Raw genomic sequence first — 19,517 nt, 5'->3', positions numbered from 1 at the left:
ATTTGTTGAAGGTCAATAAGATGTATACAGAAGTACAGCTAAGAAATAATATTTAATCTAATAGTTGAACTACAGTGATCTATTTCCTTGCTTCAAGATGGCATAAAAGTGAAAAATAGAAAGAATTCTTGAGAGGATATGAATATAAGCTCTTCTTGTCCTTTTCTGATGGCTAAGACCACAAAAGAGGTTTATGAGTCTGTGAGTGCCAGTGGGCTAATAGACTGTCTGTAGTTCAGAGGGTAGATTTAGATCCAAGGATCCAGCGTTCAGTTTCCACAGATGACTCAATCAGAGGCATTAGCTGCATTGAGATACAGAAAGTGAACAGAAAAACCTGCTGAGAAAAAGACAAACTCATGAAAGAAGCAAGAGAGAAATTTCCATGAGAAAATTGGCTACAAAAACTATGACAAAATAAGGAGAAACAGGGAAGAAGAGGAAGAGATTAATTATTGGAAAAAAGGGAAACTTAGAAGGGAGAAAAGAATGACTGTAGTAAAGTGAGAGTATGTTTACCAAGAGAATTAAGTGCTTGGGGAAAACACAGTAAACCTTAAACAGAAGAACAAACAAAACTGAAGAAAAGTTTACTATTCCAAAAATTTATAGCACCGATGGCAAATGTTATGCAAGAATTTCCTACATTTCTATGAAAACAAAACACATTCAGGATTCTCCAAGAAAGAAACAAGGATTGGACATTTTAAAAAGTCTAATATGCAGTTGATGGAATAATATCTTAATATTTTAGTGGCTTTATATACTTTACATACTGCATATACTTTAGGTACAATATGATAATATTGTACATAATAAGATAACATCTATTTAATTGTTAAAATATCAACACAGTAAGATAAGCAGTAAAGAATCCTTGAAGTATGTATTCATGTTTTAAAGCTTCCGTTATCATACTACATAACCCTTCAGAAACATACTATTTGATGACTGCTTAAAAAACTTGGCATGAAATTAGAGATTCCCTTAAATGTCCTGAGTCAACAAGTGCCTCAACAATCTCCTGAGAATTTGTTCTTTTTTCCGTATTAAATATTTTCCCATGCAGAATTGTCTCCAAGGCATCAGCATAGTTTATCTAACACTCTTTAAACATCATGTGCTTTAGGTAATTGGAATTAAGACTTTTGAAAGTGTCCTCACTTTTGTCATCCAAAATCCAGTTGGCATCACAGTTTAATTCTCAGTGCTGTGTATACAAGTGGGTTTTTAATTAGCATTCCCAACAGTGTTTCTAGACCAAATTAAAAAAAAATGAAAATATAACTGTGTCCAAAGTATAGTTTGGTATTACCTACCAAACTTTCCACAAAATAAAATAAGTACCATGCCAGAACTTTAAATTCATTATCATTTATACATCATATACTCAGTCATTTGATTATATGATTAAATTTTATGGATTAACTAATGCATCAAGCTGTTTAAACTCATCACATACGTAATTTACTAATTCTGCAAGGTATCTAACATGCAAGTCCTTCTACTGGACTGAACTTAAATAAAGTAAATGACATCTGCATAGCAAAGGTATTTTCATTTGCAGACATAGGAGACATGAATTTACATCCAGTGCTGAATTAGAACACAATTTGAAAATGTTCAAACAGCAGTGACTGTTGAGCATTACATATCCATCCAAAGAAGAAGCAATCCCAGCAACCAAAAATAAGCAGAGCTTCCCTAAGTCACTGACTCCGCCAGCTAACTGCTGATTTAGCAGCAGCTCTGAATTCCAGCTTGAATCTCATAGTCCAGGTACAAATCCAATAGAAGTAGGCATTTAGTTTTTACTGTAGATAAAACATCTCTGTATTCAATTCTGCTACATTTTTGTTGAAAACAAAATCTTAACAGAAACATTCTCTTCAATTCTGAACACACCAATATAAAGTATCAATTCTGACCATTTTCAGTGCCAGAAGGCACTGAAAGGAGATTTTAAGAAAGAAAACATACTTTAATCTTTCTTGCTGGACCCCTTCTAAGATAAAGTTTTATGGTGTTCTGGTCTACTGCAAAATTAACTACATCAATAAGCTAAGCAAACTATTATCCCATATGTACATCAGCAGACATACACTCATTATCAAATTTCCTGTAACTACTATAAAACTGCAATCTAAAAGGAAGTCTAGCACGGTAAGAATAAGAATGTATAAGTCGCCTGTCTCTCCAAAACATTCAGTTATAAATTTAATGACTGTCTCAGGCAGTCAGGATTTTTCCTAGGGGACTTGCCAGATTCAACAGCTTTCACCATAGCTATGCTACACAAAGTGTTCAAGTATGCCAAAGTAAATTTCCCTGCACAGTTAGGTGTAGTTAACTGTGCTTCACTGAACGAGCCAGTAAGTCATCAAATGAAAACCACAAAAATGCATGATATTTTGGAAAACATATTCACACATTCTAAAGATTTGTCATTTCTTTGAAACTGGATGGTAGGAGAAATTGCAAAAGTACCTCTTGAAATGTGTTAATCTTACTTTCCTTCCTTCACCCAGCTGAACCTACTGCTATCCTTTATTTTAGGAGCTAATCAACATGGCTCATACATAGGGCTTTCCCAGTTGTGAGTTGTGGAATCCCGTGGTGGTATCATTAACAACCTGACTCATATAGCACTCAGTAATCATCCCAGAGAGAATCCAGAGTCAGCTCAGTTGCATGGTGAAAAATCCCAAATACAGCTCTTTAAATCAAGGCTACTCCTGTTACTTCAGGTGCTATCAACACCTGAACTTTTGATTCCTTCCTGGGAAGAAAAATTAAAAAATAAAGAAGGGGAATGACACACTGCACTAAATACAACATATTTTTGCTTAGGAAATAGTCTCACAAGCAAAAATTCATAGTTCCACAGCTTTAAGATAATTTGCAATTGCTGCTACTGCTGTATATCATTTGCCATTTTAGGACTGCTTTCTGTTCATATGTATTTAACTACTAAAATAATATAAAATTCTGGATTTTATTTCCCAGCTGTTTTCCACCAGCAAGTGTAATTAAACAGTTATACATAACTGGTAGTATCGCTGGGGTTGCAGGTTGTTCCCCATTTGTTTTGATAAATGAGTAGTTGTTCACTGTAAGCACTGTCAGACAATTGTGCTCAGCTCTATCACATTTAGAGGAACTACAAGAAAAAATATAACTTAATGTCTATGAAATTAGCAGCAGATACTTAAACCAGACTGCTGGCAGTACAGCATATAGAAAGCTTCACACCGGTGACTTGAAGAAGGGAAGTCTCAACTCACACTGAAATCTAAAATGAGGCATGCTATATGCTGTTCAGTGTCTTCCTTCTTGGTGATGACTCAGCTTTTATACCAAAACAATATCTATGCTAGAGTTTACTGACAGTTTTTCTCATGCAAATAGATTAATACATTTCCTTAAAATTCAGTTTTTCTACTCAGATATAAAAAAAAATAAAGGGGGGGAGGGGCAAAAAGCCAAATGCCATGGACAAAATAGAAGCTGCTTAAAGCAGGTACAATCCAAACCTACTCATAAGTATCAGTTACAAAGTCAATGACATAAACATTTCTTCATATATGCAAAAACAATTAGCCATTAAATAAATTATAAACAAGAATAATTCCATATAACAAAGTAATTTGGGAAATTATCCTCTGTCAAATTCTGAGGAAACCAATAGCTTTTATAGGAGTGTGTGATTTTTGTAGTCATCTGTGTTCTTAACAGATGAAGTCACAATAGCTGGCACCAGCTATCTTTCTCTGCTTTCAGCCTAGCAGAATCAGGTTGACAATGAGGCCTCTAGTTCCAGGAAGTTGACAGCGACAACCTCTTATCAGTATCCTCAAAGGAATGCTCGTAGTGACCAGTCATGAAGGAGAGAGTATCATAAAGAAAACAAATGTTATACTCTAGACATATTTAGTCATCAGAAGAAAAGTGAACTAAATAAAAGGGAGATAAATGAAAAGAATGTGCATAAATGAAAATGAGCATTTCAGCTGACCAAAAATGTTGCAACTGCAACTCACTTTATCTTAAATATACATACTTAACACAGCAAGAAAATCTTTTTAAATTGTGCTTAAATATATATGTAGCCTGAGTCTAACACTTCCTGATAACTAGAGGTAAGAAAGCCTAGCAGGATCAAATTTCTATAATTAGGTGCACAAAATGAGAAAAGCAAACACAAAACTATCACAATTGAAGGCAGATGCAGTAACGTGAGGATTTTACTAGCCATTTTGACAATTCAAAAAACATGAGTTTCATTCTAAATCACAAAGAGATTATACAATATTTTATGGGCTCTTTCCCATGATGGTTGTTTCCCCAGTTAATGTTACTTTGTAATATTTTAGGCCCAGTGAATTTAAGCCAGAAATATACCAATACACATTCATACATACAAAACATCCATATACATGTAATCTGTTTCTTAACCATATGAATCTTTTTCAATGTGTTATTCATCTCCAAAAATTGGTTCCCTGCCTTCATAAGTCAACAGCTATGTACTTTCTGTGGCTGTATTTTCCTCTTCTCTTAATGATTTCAAACTATTACACTACCCTCCAGCCTTTTCTCACCACAGCTTCCTTTCCTATTCTTTCTAGTTTATCTTTTATCCTTCCTCTTTCATGTCTCAGGATTCAGGCTATGATGTCTTGTTCTGGTATATCCCCCCACTTTCACAATCGTGACAAACCTCTTAATTGTTTCAAAGAAGAGCTGTAACTTCAGAGATCTTGTTTTGCATGATCTGTAAGTCTCTATGTCAATTTACAGTAGTGTATAAAGACCGATCACTGACAGTGCCTTCTGCTTGCTTGTCTTTTAGTTCAAAGAACAGCACTTTAGAAAGCAAAATTCATAATTTCAATCCTTTACCTTATGGAAACTTCCATAAAAGATTTTCTTTACTTCATCATTATCAAAAGTTACAGTTTGAACCTCTCCACTTGTATCCTTGTTAAAGAATGACAGGACTTTGCTGGCAGCTGCAATGAATGAAAATTAAATAAATTTCATTTCATATGTACTATTGAAACCATCATCCTAAGATACACTTATAGATAAAATGTAGCATACCATCCAATTGGGTAAACAAGGGTTACAGATGGTCTTAATGACCCACAAGAACATAGACGTATTTTCTTAGGTTTTAGAGGTAATATCAAAGTTGAAAGGTAGCTTAAGTGAATTATTCTTAGTCAAAAATAAAAAACGTAATTGATGTAGAAAGTAAAAACAAAAATCTCTTAAAAAAAAGAAAATACTTTTACCATGTAAGAATGCTTTGGGTTTGGAAATATTTTTGAAGAATGCATGCAAAGTAATGTAAAGTATTAATTCTATATGCAATAAACATAATCATCCTTACGATCAAGCACAACTCCAACTTGTGGTTTGTAATCTCTATCTGTAATCTGCCAAATTGCAAAAGGCTCATTAGGGGATTCAGGCAGAAGACGGAATAACAGAATGATAGTGTATGCCGGTGGCAATCCCTCCGGGTGAATCTCCCTGTTAAGACAATATGAAGATATTTTGTCACATGGAAACATAAGGAAAAGAAGATCTTCATAATTTTCTCTTTTTCAAAGAAAAGACATGAGAGTAACAGGGAAACCACAGGGTTTAATGGAACTGAGCATTTTAACTATTCTCTCAAAAGAGAGAGTACTTTGTGATAAAAACCACCACATTATTTCTTAAAATGAACTCACACGCTGTCTTTAGCTGGTCCAGGCACCATAGTTATGAAGTCAGAATATGACCAAGAACTCTTGGAGATGTATTCTTGTGGCAAGATTCTGTATAAACTACACATATTTAAAATTCCTTGATGATAAGTAAAGAAAAACCTACTGCTGCATTGCTCTGGCCTGTTTTCGACAGGCAACAGAAAACAGCACGTAACTACTGCTGCCCTTGAGGCACAGGCACAGACACTGTGAAGGAGTTATTTACTGTATTCTCTGCAACTGGTGATGTATTTGGATTCTGCATCAGTGGCATACCTTTAGATTTGTGATGTTCAGACTGTTAGACATTAAAAAAGCAGAAAGCCAAAAGTAAATAGAAACATGCATTAAATGGCCTCCAGCATTTTCTGAAGGGGAAGGGAGGGAATGAAGGAAGAGACGGTAAGAAAGGAGGTAGCTTATACTTCTCCTTAACTATTATAATGGAACTAAGAAGGTGATTTGGCCTCATGAACATAAACACAGAAACCTCAAAATGGAGAAAGGAACTTCTCTGTATTTTAGGCAAAGCTTATGTACCCATACAATTATGGACACTGCAGTAATAACCACATTACTAAGTCAACAACACCACACAGCACAGTGCAAGAATGAAAATATTGAAGTAGATATAACAACACTATTTATAAGTTGAATACCAAGTTATTTCAGATATGGAAACAACTATGCCATCAGGATCAGGATGCTTTTATTACTTTGCTGACTCAGTCTAAAGTGAGTTTTACTTTCTAGCATCTGATGAAACATAAGTGCCCAGAATACTCTGGTAAGCCTACTCCACATCTTACAGCAGACAAAAGACTATGTATCACAACATTCTAAAAAAAAAAATAAGATATAAATAGGAAGTCTGACTTTATTGTCATTTTATCATCTTTCTTACCCTGCTAAACACAAGGTTTAGCTTAATGTAAGAGTTGCAAAAATGGGATTATCTTTACTTCTCTAGGTCATAAAAATCCAGGGCATCAGAGGCCTATCACTCTCACAGCTATAATGGCATGTCAGTGAACTCAGAAAGTCCGCAGGTCCTCCACCTTTACAGTTGTGAGCTGAGAAGTCTGGCAAAAAGAATTTATTTCTTCATATACTTCAGCTCCCTTGTCTGTGATCTGATCTTTACCCAGTCTTGCAGAATTGCAGACTTCAAAAGGTTGTATGAAAAGAAGATTAAATTTTCTCAAATTTTATAGGAATAATGAGATATCTTTAGGCATCTCCTCTGACTCAGATTGACTTTTTTTTAAACTTACTCAAATAGATGGGAAAGGAACATATGTAAAAAGAAAAGGAGAGAATTACTGCTCCCCTCTTAATAAAACTGTGCTTTTTGGGGTTTTGTGAAAAAAAAACGTTGGCAAGAATGACCATATATTTATTACCTCTCCATAATCAAGTTCTAAGACCGCGGGCTCTTGAAAACTCCAATTCCTTAGCCAAATATGGCAACTTGAGGACAAACTACCCAAATGACATCAGTGTGCTACCTACTGCAGCATGGTAGTGCTTCTGCAAAAAGTGGTGCTTATCCCTCCATACTGAAACCATTTCCCTCCAGGAGCACTAAGCTCTTTCTTTGTATGATGGAGGCTGGTGTTCAACTGCCTAAGGACAAACCATGGATTATACACAACTCAAATGGTTGAGAAGCATAATATCAAAAGAGAACAACAGACAACTGAATTAATAGTGAACAGATCACAATGGAAGAAATAGGTTTGCATTTAATGAGAACAATGATAGATGTTCTTTGGAGTATTTTTCTTGGAGCTCAGAAAAAAAGAACATCAAATAAATGCAACTTCCATAACATTGTACTAATGATGTCTTCTATAAACTCTGTTAATCCTTCCTCAACTGCTTGCCTTAAATTTGAGTCTTTCAAGTTTACCTACCGTATTGGCTGGCTGATAAAGGCATTTTTGTGAAGTCTATATGCTACATAGCTTGGGAAAGAGCCCGATTCCAGTGATACGCCTTGTACAGAAGCAAAATGCTTCTCTGTTAGATTATATGATTCCAGCATCTTGAAACCTTTAAATCCAGAGAGAAAATGAAAAATATAAACACTGTAGAGCCGGAAAAGACACAAATGAACCTACATCAAAATATTAGACAGTTACTTACCAGGTGAAGTGTATCCCTCCAAGTAAATGAGAGGACAAGCTAAAAGACATGGAAAAATATATAATTAAAGACTATAAAACCTAACAGGATATGAACATATATATACTTCATAAAGTTTTATTACCGAAAAGTCTGTGCTATTATGCATTATCAGCCAACTTTTTTTTATATTTCTCATACTGTGTTCTGCTCTATGTACTCTTAAAATCCTTACTCGTTACTTTTAATATGATATTTCTACTGTAACAAATTCTATGGAATAAATATTTTAAGATCTAATTCATAAGAAGAAAGGAGCACAATGACACAGTCTTTCCATGAATATTTAAAGCATGAGTCAGGCTGTATAATAGATGTCAGATTCACAAGGAAAAATTTCAGATTTATATGGCTCTTCAGGAACCAGCACTTGAGGCAGTACACAGTTGCACATGACAGGCCTGAGAATTTCTCATTTTTGCCATAGAAGGATTTGACTTGAGTAAACAACTGAGCTTTATTTAGATCATTTTAAAACAGCATCACAAACTATAGCTGCACCTCTTTAGCACCCATAGACTGTGTGTGGGACCCACACTGGTGCCTTCTGTTCCAGAAGGACTGCATCCTGTGGAAGGGACCCACGCTGTAGCTGCTCATGAAGAACTGCAGCCAGCAAGAAGAACTCACATTGGAGAAGTTCATGGAGAACTGTCTCACATGTGAGGGACCTCACACTGGAGCAGAGGAAGGGTGTGAGGAGTTTTCTCCTGAAGAGGGAGAAGGGACAGAAACAACATGTGATGAACTGACTACAACCCCAGTTCCCCATCCCCATGTGCTGCTCATGGGAGGAGGAAGGGAAATTGGGAGCAAAGATAAGCCCAGGAAAAAAAAAGAGAGGTGGAGGAAGTTGTTTTTAAGGTTTGATTTTATTTCTCATTACCCTACTCTGATATGATTAGTAATAAATGAAAAACTAAATTCCCCAAGTCAAGTCTCATTTGTCCATAACAGTAATTGGTGAAAAATCTCTCCCTGTCATTATCCCTACACATGAGCCTTTTGTTATATTTTTCTCCCCTGTCTAATTGAAGGGGTTAGTAACAGGGCGGCTTTGGTGGGCATCTGGCACCCAGCCAGGGTAAGCCCACTGCACAACTGTAGCAGTATATAAGGCTAATAGCAATGTATTAATTTGGGAAAAGGGAAAATAGTGTCTTCTACTCACTTGAGGTAGCTGTCTCACACACAAAGGTGACAAGGTTATCTTGAATCTTTTCAAAGGCATCAAAGTCATCAACAATAAATACATGACGCTCACTGGGCTTGCTGGCAATCTTGGCCAGCTCATTGTAATCTACATCGGCCACACCAACCACAAAGATACTGAAGCCTGTAAAAATAACACTTGTTACTTGAAATGTAGTAAATATACATTTTCATTTTTCAGATCAGTATTTCACAGCCCATCTGTATCACTGATTACTCTACCTGCTCTTTTATCTGGCCTTCATTATGAGCATACATTCTGAAGATCCTTTCACCCTATCTAAGACCAAGAGAGATTAAACTCATTTTTTAATCTTTCTTTCAAAATTTTCTCCTCCTTCTTTCATTGATTTTTATTAGGCATTATCCAATCTCACACAGCCTTGGCTACATAGTCCCCTCACTCTTTCATACAAAATGTACAGTCTTTCAATTCTACAGTTTCTTAAATCTGTCCTGTGTGCAAAATCTCTGTGCAGACTATTAGTTATCCAGTTGTCGGTCTGTTGCCATCTCCTGCATGCTTCTCAGTTTCTTTTTTACTTTTTTAGGGTGGTATTTATCTACAATTTTTTACTTTCCAAGTTAACAACAAGTCTAAGCTGGTTGTCTAGTTTTCCTCTACAATCAACAGACAGAAACGGGCAAATTCAGAATGCAATTCACCTCACCTCCCTAAGACAGTAACTTCAGGACAGAAGAAGCCATGGTCTGCATATGCCTATCTGTTGCTCTCTTCACTAGACACAAAAAGACTCTACATTATGACCTTAGATTAGACAGTTATTAGATGGCTTAAGTCAAATGATAAGAACCCAGGCCCTAGAATTTAGTCATATCACTAGGTGTACGAGCATAATCTCCTTTGTCAGGGTGATTTTCCTTAAATTAGCATCTTCTTGCCTTCTGCATCAAGTTTTTGTTTCCTGCTAGTTTGTAGCTTTCACAGAATTCTGTCGCTGACTCATTTCTTCCTTTCCCTTCTCCCACCTAAGTCTCCATGTAATAATTTGACCTTGCTGCCATACCAGAAAGCAAGGAAGAAAAAAAAAAAAGAAAACCCTCACTGAACAATTCAGCACTATATAGAACAAAGTCTCCTACAAAATTTCACTGACATTGCACAAACATTGGAAATGCTACTTGGAGGCTGAAAGCAGAATTCACATTTATTGCAAATTAGAAAGCTATCTTTATTCCAATTTTTAATCTTTCAGAAGTATCATAATTATTCCTCTGTATCCAATTCTGGTAAAGCTTTGGCTGAAATACTCTGCCCAGCTTTTGCATTTAAGATGCAAAGAAACCAAAGCGAGTAGAAAGGAGAGCAAAAATGATAAGAGGTTGAGAAAACATGATCAACAGCAGGTTGAAGTAAATGGATTTGTTTAGTCTAGAAAAGAGAAGACAGAAAGAGGAAATTACAACCGGCTTCAAATATAGTGGAAAGCAATCGGTTGTTTTCCTGGTTAACCAGGTAAATTAAAAGAAGACAATAGCTTCATTAGCCTGAAGAAACACTCAAGTAAAATGAGGCAAAGCTTTCCAACTATTAGGCTAGTAAAGTACTGAAGCAGATTATTCAGGGAGACTGTAGAGATTTTATGGATAGGGTAGCCAAACATCTTTAGAAAACCTCTAGACACAGCTGATTCTTTCAGATCATAGAGGCAAAGATGATGACCACTAATAGTTTACATGCCTGTAATTTCTGTAAGGAAGTACATAATTTCCTTACTCAGGGAACAGAACTGGATCAGGCACTGTTATGCAGAACTGATGGGTGTAGGGACAGGAATAGATTATTAGACTCGCATAAGCCACATTCAGCAAAACTGAAGAGGAAGTGCAACGTTTCTCAGTTCAAAAGTCAATGAAGGAGTCAGTTCAGACCCAGCTCCACCAAAAACACATACTTTGAATGGAGATGCACTGGTTTATATCAGGTAAAACATAAAGCTCAAAAAGCCAGGCCCATTACATGAAAAGCAGTAAAATGGAGCACAGTTCACAATGATCCTGGGGGTCCACACAGCAAGGAGAGAACAAAATAACCAAAATTCACATACATGAAACAATATGCATGAGGAATTACTTGAACGTTTTGGGAAGCCACACTCTTCCCAGAAAGAAGGCTAGAGAAAGAAAAAGTAAGCCTGGCCCAGAGATTTTAAATCCTTTAAGTAGTTTTGCATTTTTCCCGAATACTCAGAATATGTTTCTGAGTCCATAAATTATGAGTAAAGGATTCCCAGATAACTGAAGCACCACTTATAATTTCATTCCTAAACACATAAGGAACTGAAACAGCCAGGTAGTGTGAATTGCTTACCAGAGTGCTGTATGACCGTTGCTGCTTTCCTCACCTCATCCTGAGACCGACCATCTGTGACAACAACAAGTACCTTGGGAACACCTCTCCTCATGCCACTCTCCCAAGTCAAAACCTTTTCTTTGATAAATGTTAGGGCTTTGCCTGCAAAGCACACAATGAACAAGGAGTCATCCATATTATCCACAAGAAAGAATTATTATGAAAAGGCAAGAGCCACACGACAAAAACAGAACATAAAAACCTGATTGTTCAGCCATGCAATATTAGGATAACGAGGCAGTTTCTGAAAATATTTTATGTTAAAGAAATATGATTACCACTCAGAATTACCTGTCCTTGTGTTTCCTCCTCTGTACTGAATATTTTGAAGAGCTCCCAGGGCCTGGGCCTTGTCATCAAATGTATTCAGTTTAAATTCAGATTTTGCCTCATCACTGTACTGCACAAATGAAACCTGAAATGGAACATATCACAGTGCTGTCACATACCTCCATGTTCAGACCAACAGCCTCAATTTAAATATTTATTGTGGTAGATTAGTAAGCATTAAATAATTGATATTTTTTTTCATATATGTATGATTATGCATACACAGACATATCTACATACACTGATATCATCCCAGCAATATGCACACAACACTTCTTTCTTTCTCTTTCAGAGTATGAAATGTGATGTAATCTTAAATACATACAATTGAATTATTCCTATTATTGTGATGCAGTATATTATTATGATGCCTATTCTCTGCTTCTTAGCAGACATACAATATCTACAAACCCTCTTCCAGGAGATAAAAAAATAATTCAGCAATAGAATGTCAGTAAAGTTGGATATATACTAAATTGTGTATTCTCTTGCCTTAAATACTGAAATACAATCACTGAACATTTATTCTGAAATTATGTGTTTAGTGGACCCATGTTATCTATCTTTAGGATGGGATGAAGAGACTTCTGCAAATGCCTCTCCTGAACGGCTTCTGCCTACTTAGTGGGGTTCTAGGCAGCTCCGTAAGACAAGGCTTATGGCATGCCAGCTGGACTCTATATATACAAGACTTCTTTCTTGCACTGAGAAATTAAAATGTAACCCTCAACTCAATAGTCAGACTGACCCCAAAAGAGATTTCTATTATGAAACAGAGAAAGCCTAGTGTATAACAACTAGACAGTTTTCTAGTTGTTGATGCCCTATAAAAAAAAAATACATATATGTATAAAATTAACCATACGTGGGCCATACATCAACCCATTTTCTCTGCTTGGAGGATTCACACACACTACAACTTTTGTCTTTCAGAATAGTAACCTCTCAGGATAGACTGGATTCCCTTTGCATTTACAAAATGACCAATACATTTCAGAAATAATTATACATGCATACACATACATGTGTCATACAACAATCTAATACAAAGAAAAAATGACAGCATTCTGAAAGAAAGGAAAATCACATGCAACTTTAGTAATTCAACTCCATCTTCAGTCTCTCTCAAAAATGTACCCAATGAAAATAACAAACCTACCTGGATTCCAGCAGGATTAATCAAGTCAAAGGCTCCTACTGTATTAAAAACAAATTTCACTACTTTGTTGAAGTTATCGTCACCAATACTCCAGGAAGCATCAGTCAAGAATACTATGTCTGCTTTGGCACCTCTGCATACTGAAAGACCAAGAAAAAGAACATTTAAAACACATCAATCATATCACTGTGAAATACAGCACATTGCTTCAAAATTTGAAAATTCAAGAATGCTAAATATTCAGCAAACTTCTCTTACCATGCAGCCAACATGGCAGATGGTTAATGCTCAATACAAAAACAGTTATTAAAATTTTTCAAAGAAAAATCCAAGAAGTGAGAAAGAGATCAAGAATCAAACTTCAATGTTTTAAATTACTTTTTTATTTTTTTCCTGAGCAGCTAACATAAAACACAAATTGTCTTCTGAGGGCAGACAGACTCACAGACTTGCTGCAGAGCTATAGGTTATTATGTATTTTTTCCCTAAATGTATACACTTTGGTGTTCTAAACCAGAAAATGTTGAAGTCTAGTAAAGCTCAAGAGCAAACAGATGGCATTAGGAAACTGCTGTCAGACTTCATTTTCCTAAAATGCTGTGCTAGTGTTAAATCTATTTGAATTTATGAAAAATAGAATTAAACTCTTAAGCAGTGGAGCAACTACATAAAAATAATGAGTAATTCTGCAAACAAACATACCATCCCGAGCTGGAGGAATTGTAGGAGGTGGAGGAGGTGTAGGTGGTGGAGTTGGTGCCTCTGTAGGTTTGAGGACTGAAACAAAACAATTTTTTTATTTCACCTAAATTATTTCTTTCAAGGAAAAGCTCTAAATTATGTAATATATTGCAATACAGAAAGATTCTAATCTTTTCTCACTAATCTAGCCAATGTATCATTTGCAAAGAAAAGGTTTTTCTATTACAAGAATAATGAGTATTGCTATTGTTAAAACAAAGGTACATGATTTCATTGTAACAGGAACACTTTTACATAAGCTGAGTAACACTGTACTATGATAATGCACCTCCATTTTTCATCCAAGTGCTAGGAAACACTTGGTCTGAAGAAGAGGATAGAATTTTTCTTTTCCCCATAAAGTTCAGTTGACATTACATTGACAGAAACAAGAAAGATAACTTAAAAAAAAAGGTATTGAAAGCCATTTAGGAGCTAGACAAGTTCTACAGACGAAACAAATTCTACAGTCAAAACAAGTTCTACAGTCAAAACTGAAGGTTCACAGCATATCTACCTGTATGCTCTCTCATAGAGACTGGAGGCCCCTCGAGGTTAGGGGTCTGAACAAAGATGGTAGCATTGTATTCTGTGTCTGGCAAGAGGCCAGTAAAACAATAGCTCGTTTCTGATCCACGTACTGTGATTTCCTGTCCTCTAGAACCTGTCAAAAAAAGCCCAATGGAAAGAAAGTTAGAAACCACTATTTCCCTTTTAATATGTGCACAAATAAGTGCAAAAATTAGAGACCTCATTAGAGGAGGTGAGAGTGGATGAGACAAGTCTTATTCTTGTCCTGTAATAGCCTTTCTAGACCAACATTGCAGTGTACTTGTGAAACCCAGGTAACCAGCAGATGCCTTGTAATGAAAGATAACTTGACAATATGCAGCACTCCCTCTTTGCAGAGCTTTCACCACTCTAGAAAAACAGGTTAGGTTCAGAGATTTAAAGCTCAAGCAGATGAATCATGACTTCTGGTGGGTGCTTGTCACCATCTCAAAAATTTATGTTTCCGTAAAATGCAAAAAATTAAATGCACTTACCATCAGCTGGGTTTAACTTCAGTCTGTAGGAAGTTGCTGAGCGATGTGGTGACCATCGGATACAGAAAGTATCCCAACCCACTTTGTAACTTGTTAGGTCACTGACATTCAAATATACTGTGAACAGAGAAACAGATAAATTGTTTTCTGGAAAACAGTGTGTAATGGATGAAGTACATAGAATGAAATGAAAACTATATTAGCAGTCCTGGTCCAGAACTTGATTTTTTTAAAATACTCACAGAAGGAAAGAGCAGTTCTAGCCAAATCTCTTAATTTTCTGTTATGCCCCAGAGGTCACAGCCTCAAGTCTGATACCTTTCCCATATTGGGTAACAACCCATTTTATGAGTTTTCATATGGAGTAAGTTGAGTTCTTTATAAAATAAGAAACTTCTAAAAATGAGAATCTGACACATATATATGGCAGTATGAAAAGAATGTATCGAGTCAACAAAACTCAGGATGCTTAATTCATCTTAACTGGAGAATTTTTTAGACGTTTCTTAGCTGAGGCCATCAACAAAATCATCTCCTTCTAAAAAGCTGAAGTTTCAGTCACTGGACATTCCTGTGAGATAAAAGCAGAGTGGCAGAAAGCCTAGACCTGCTTAGCATGGTTAGATTTTGCAGTTCCCTGGAGACAGTTAAAGACTGAGTCCAGCTATTGCTGAATAAAATTTTAGAAAGCAGACTAGAAAATTTTATATCATTGAGTCATTACTTAAGATTTTATTTCCGCTGCTATTCCCATGTCTACATCATAGACAAATGACGTATTCTCCACAAGATGATATTCAGGCTTTCTAACAACCAACCTTAAAAATCCTCTCTTAATCAACATTATCTAAGAGCAATATATGTATCTAGCATGACGACAACAAAATTATTTTTACTTACATGTAGTGCCTTGATCTGTCAAAGGTATACTCATTCCAGAATCATACTGGGCATAAACATTCACATCATAAGTAGTACTGGGAGACAGATTATGCAAGGTGTAGGAAGTCACTTCTCCCACAAAAACCTCCATGGGCTCATTTGAACCTTGAATTGAAAGGATGCATTAAGGAAGTACAGAGATAGAGAAAGATTCATGATTAGGTGAACTACAGAACTATCTGCTGTCTTTTACATGTCATTAACTCCTAATTTCATTTTTTTTCTGGAACAAAACATACTCATTTCTTAAATTGTAGCACATTAGACTGTTGCAAACAGAACATACACATAGCTTTACAGGCTATTGTGCAATGTTTGTGTTTGATTTAACTTACAAGAAGGTATGCATATTGTACTGTCACATAAAAAAGATTCTGAAGGACTTCAGTACCTAAATTTGTAAATGTCCAATGCTCATCTCACATACACCAGTTCATACACTCAGAAGGACAGGAGATATTAAAAAGGTAAAAACCAAGTCTGGTCAGGAACTTTATCTAGTCACTGCATTATATGTTAAACATACAATTTAATCTCTGCAACTGAATGTATGAAACAGTGTTTGATAGCTTGTGCTTCATATAGAATACTGATAATAAGACTTAAGCTTCCATCAAAATCAGTAAACAGAGAAAAGAAAGAAGTTCTTTAACACAAACATTTCATGATACGTATGATTTCTATTCAGATCACCCATTAGCTACTCACTATTCTGAAAGTGATATGTTTGGAATGAACAGGCTTTCTTACCCACAGGTTTGTATACAATTTTATAGCCAAGAACAGGAGATGGTGAAGGATCCCAGGAAACTCTGAATCGTGTATACCATTCATCAGTTATATACATATTTTGAGGAGGAAGCAGGCCAACTAAAAAGAAAGAAAACCGTTCTACTTAGACTTGTGACTGCTTTTCAACCTCTACAAGCTTACATTGTAACTCTATCAGGTAATAATCACATCAAAGACATAGTTAACATAATGAAACCTTAACAATGTTGAAGTGCTAAAGGAATATGCGTCTCAAATTAGAAAAAAAATGTACAATATTAAAACTAATTACCAGTTCTGCCACTTCCAGTCAGTTGTCCCCCATCTCCATCTTCATACACAGCCACAACAGTAATTTTATATGGTGTATCTGATTGTAGTGGTTGTAGTATCACATTATTTCTTATCCCAGGAACTGTTGTCTAGAACACAAAAGAAACAGAGGCAAACAAACTCACAGTCCTGTAACTGATCAGTAACGACAGCAACTAGAACCAAAAATTTGTTTTGACCCTTGGTTCACTTTTTTTTATGTCTACTGTAGATAATGACATTCAGGATATTTTAAGGGTTATAGCCTATAAACAATTATGTGTATTACTTTAAATTATAAAACATTGTGATTAGCAAAAAAGATAAATCAAATTGACTCTTAAGTCCCGACTGAGATGTTGCAGTCCGCCACCAAGATTTCCGTATGTTCCCTCATAGAAAAGAAAAAGTCATGATGATGTGCTTGGAGACAGAAAAGACAGAAAAAAATCCTAAAATGAGGATGGCAGTCAAAAGTCTCGCATCCTGCTATTCATGAGCTTCATTTCTACCTTTTCATTACCCTCATCTCAGGATATAATTTTCTTGGCAGACGCAAGTCAGTCTGAAAAGGAACCTGTAAATATTTTGATATGTAAAAACACACCTATTTACACTTCCTTCAATCACCCCAGCTTCTTGGTGCAGCCATGCACTAGCGCTCTCTTCTAATAAAAACACAGGCATAAAAGAAAAAGAGATACTGCTCCATAAAGTGGCCATAAACACTGAAACTATGGAAAGTAACTCAAGATATCTATCTGAAAGCATGTCCCAGTCAACATTTTCCGTTATTACTTGATAAAAATTATTGAGACTTGCTGTTTTTATGAAGTGCTGAACATTTTCTGAAAAAAGATGTATGTGTTGAAAAATATGTGCGTCCTGATAAACAGATCCAGCAGGGAGTTTTCAAATGATGATTTTTTAGCATGCCTTATGCAATAATATATAAGCAGTAATAGCATTTTTATAGCACTCCATACTTGTTATATTTTGGCTGGTGGCAGTCAGCAGGAATTCCTCTATTGACCTCTATAGGTTCTGAGTTTGGCTTTGCTATAAACACTCAGAGAATTTTATAAGCTTCAGATTTATTTATGCTATCATTAAGCTGCAGGAAATTAAATACACAATTCATACTGAACCTGACAAAAACAAGTTAGATGCTGAATCAACATTGCCATTGCTTTCTTATCAAGTTCCACCCACTTTCTTCAGTTTATAAAAAGCAGGCTTGTGTTTATTCTATATCTTACCACACTGACTTCATAATTAATAGAGTACGAATAGATGGCTATTCACTGTAGCACAATATTTGAACTAAATGTCAGAAAGTAAGTTCTGCTCAGAATCTACTGATTAATGTGTGACTTTCATTTCACCTTATTTTACACACAAGTTCATACATATTCTGCAACTTTGTGGAAAAACAAATGAACACCCCCCACCCCACCCCCCCCCAAATTGATGAATAAACCAACCAGTGTTTCATACAAAAAGCTTCTCAGCATTGACAACAGTGACCAAATAACCTACAGAGCACACAAAGTGTACCACATGTAGAACGGGTAACATTGTTTTTCTGTAGCCTAAAGAATCAACAGAGAACCTCTCGGTGCTCACTAAAGAATTACAGAACTTACATATTCATCGATAGGGTCTCCCACAGTGGGTGAATAAATGATTCTGTACTGCTGGACTGGCCCATCAGCATGGTCCCATTGAACAGAAAGGCTGTTTGTGGTCTCATCGAACACTCTCACATTCCTTGGACCACTGCGAGGCACTAAAGAAATAAAACATGGAAGGCTGTATGAAGTATGATTCTTCCAGTTCAGTGTCACCCTCAGTGATTCAAATGCTGCCTTGAAACCAAAGCTAAGAGCTCTCCCTGAAACCCCAAATAAACACATACAGGTAAATTTAGTCAATGATAATATAGAAGTGCCTGAGGTTTTGAACAGAAATATGACCTTAACTGGAAGAACTGGAGCAGTATGGAAGGGAGACAATATCCGAGGGATGCACAAACTAAGCATCTACATCATCTACATACATTCTGCTTCTCAGACTCATGCAAACACATATAACTATAGCCTGTCACAAGTTTTAGGTGAATGTGGGGATTTAACAGAAAAAGCACAAAAGTAGCAAAAGAGGGGTGACCTATTATTGCCACAGGCAGCTCATTTACATGTTAGTTCTAGAATGAATTTTAAAGATGCTAAGAGTAAGACAACTAAGATCCAACAAGTTAAATTTTAACAAGGAAGTGCTGGTGTTTAGGCATCTCCAGCAAAAAAACAACATCTGGGGAGGCTGATATATACAATTATCATGTAAGACACAGAAAATGAAGTATATTCTTTTCTGTTGACAGCAAATTCGACCCATCCTAACATGCTTTTTTTTTTTCTTTTTTAGACAAACTGCTATTTGCCTATAATCACATTTCATGTAACAGATTTTACACTCTTAAACATTCAAATTAAGCTTATTTCACAAGTTAAAATTACATTGACAATTATGCAGGTACAATAGCTGCCAGACAACATAGCAGAAGATCACTTCCATGGAGGCTTACAATAGCTTCAGCCATAACTCAAATGCATTGATCTCAGAGTTGCACTGAACAGCTCACACTGTTTGTGATTTTAACCAATTTTATAAATTCTTCACAC

At 35.9% G+C, this 19,517-nt stretch overlaps 1 protein-coding gene across 1 annotated transcript in view; it reads right to left on the bottom strand.

Annotated features, from left to right (window-relative positions):
• The window catches only part of COL12A1 (collagen type XII alpha 1 chain), a 102,669-nt gene that overhangs the window by 23,291 nt on the left and 59,861 nt on the right, over positions 1-19,517 (bottom strand). Inside the window, exons 37-51 of the mRNA XM_061460462.1 lie at positions 18,480-18,622; positions 16,814-16,943; positions 16,501-16,620; positions 15,709-15,855; positions 14,809-14,925; positions 14,280-14,426; positions 13,724-13,798; positions 13,022-13,161; positions 11,824-11,947; positions 11,491-11,634; positions 9,118-9,282; positions 7,908-7,946; positions 7,676-7,814; positions 5,396-5,538; positions 4,903-5,012 (exon numbers count right to left, since the gene is read on the bottom strand). Coding sequence (XP_061316446.1) covers positions 4,903-5,012; positions 5,396-5,538; positions 7,676-7,814; positions 7,908-7,946; positions 9,118-9,282; positions 11,491-11,634; positions 11,824-11,947; positions 13,022-13,161; positions 13,724-13,798; positions 14,280-14,426; positions 14,809-14,925; positions 15,709-15,855; positions 16,501-16,620; positions 16,814-16,943; positions 18,480-18,622 — 1,883 coding nt within the window. The remainder of the gene's footprint in view (positions 1-4,902; positions 5,013-5,395; positions 5,539-7,675; positions 7,815-7,907; positions 7,947-9,117; positions 9,283-11,490; positions 11,635-11,823; positions 11,948-13,021; positions 13,162-13,723; positions 13,799-14,279; positions 14,427-14,808; positions 14,926-15,708; positions 15,856-16,500; positions 16,621-16,813; positions 16,944-18,479; positions 18,623-19,517) is intronic.

The sequence above is a fragment of the Pezoporus flaviventris genome, unplaced genomic scaffold, assembly GCF_033815535.1.
Source record: "Pezoporus flaviventris isolate CSIRO_AGI_PZ_B2104156 unplaced genomic scaffold, CSIRO_AGI_Pfla_v1 ptg000031l, whole genome shotgun sequence".
In the NCBI taxonomy this organism is placed as follows: domain Eukaryota; kingdom Metazoa; phylum Chordata; class Aves; order Psittaciformes; family Psittacidae; genus Pezoporus; species Pezoporus flaviventris.
Note: the sequence above shows the minus strand (reverse complement) of the source record. Positions and strands in the feature narration are given on the sequence as shown.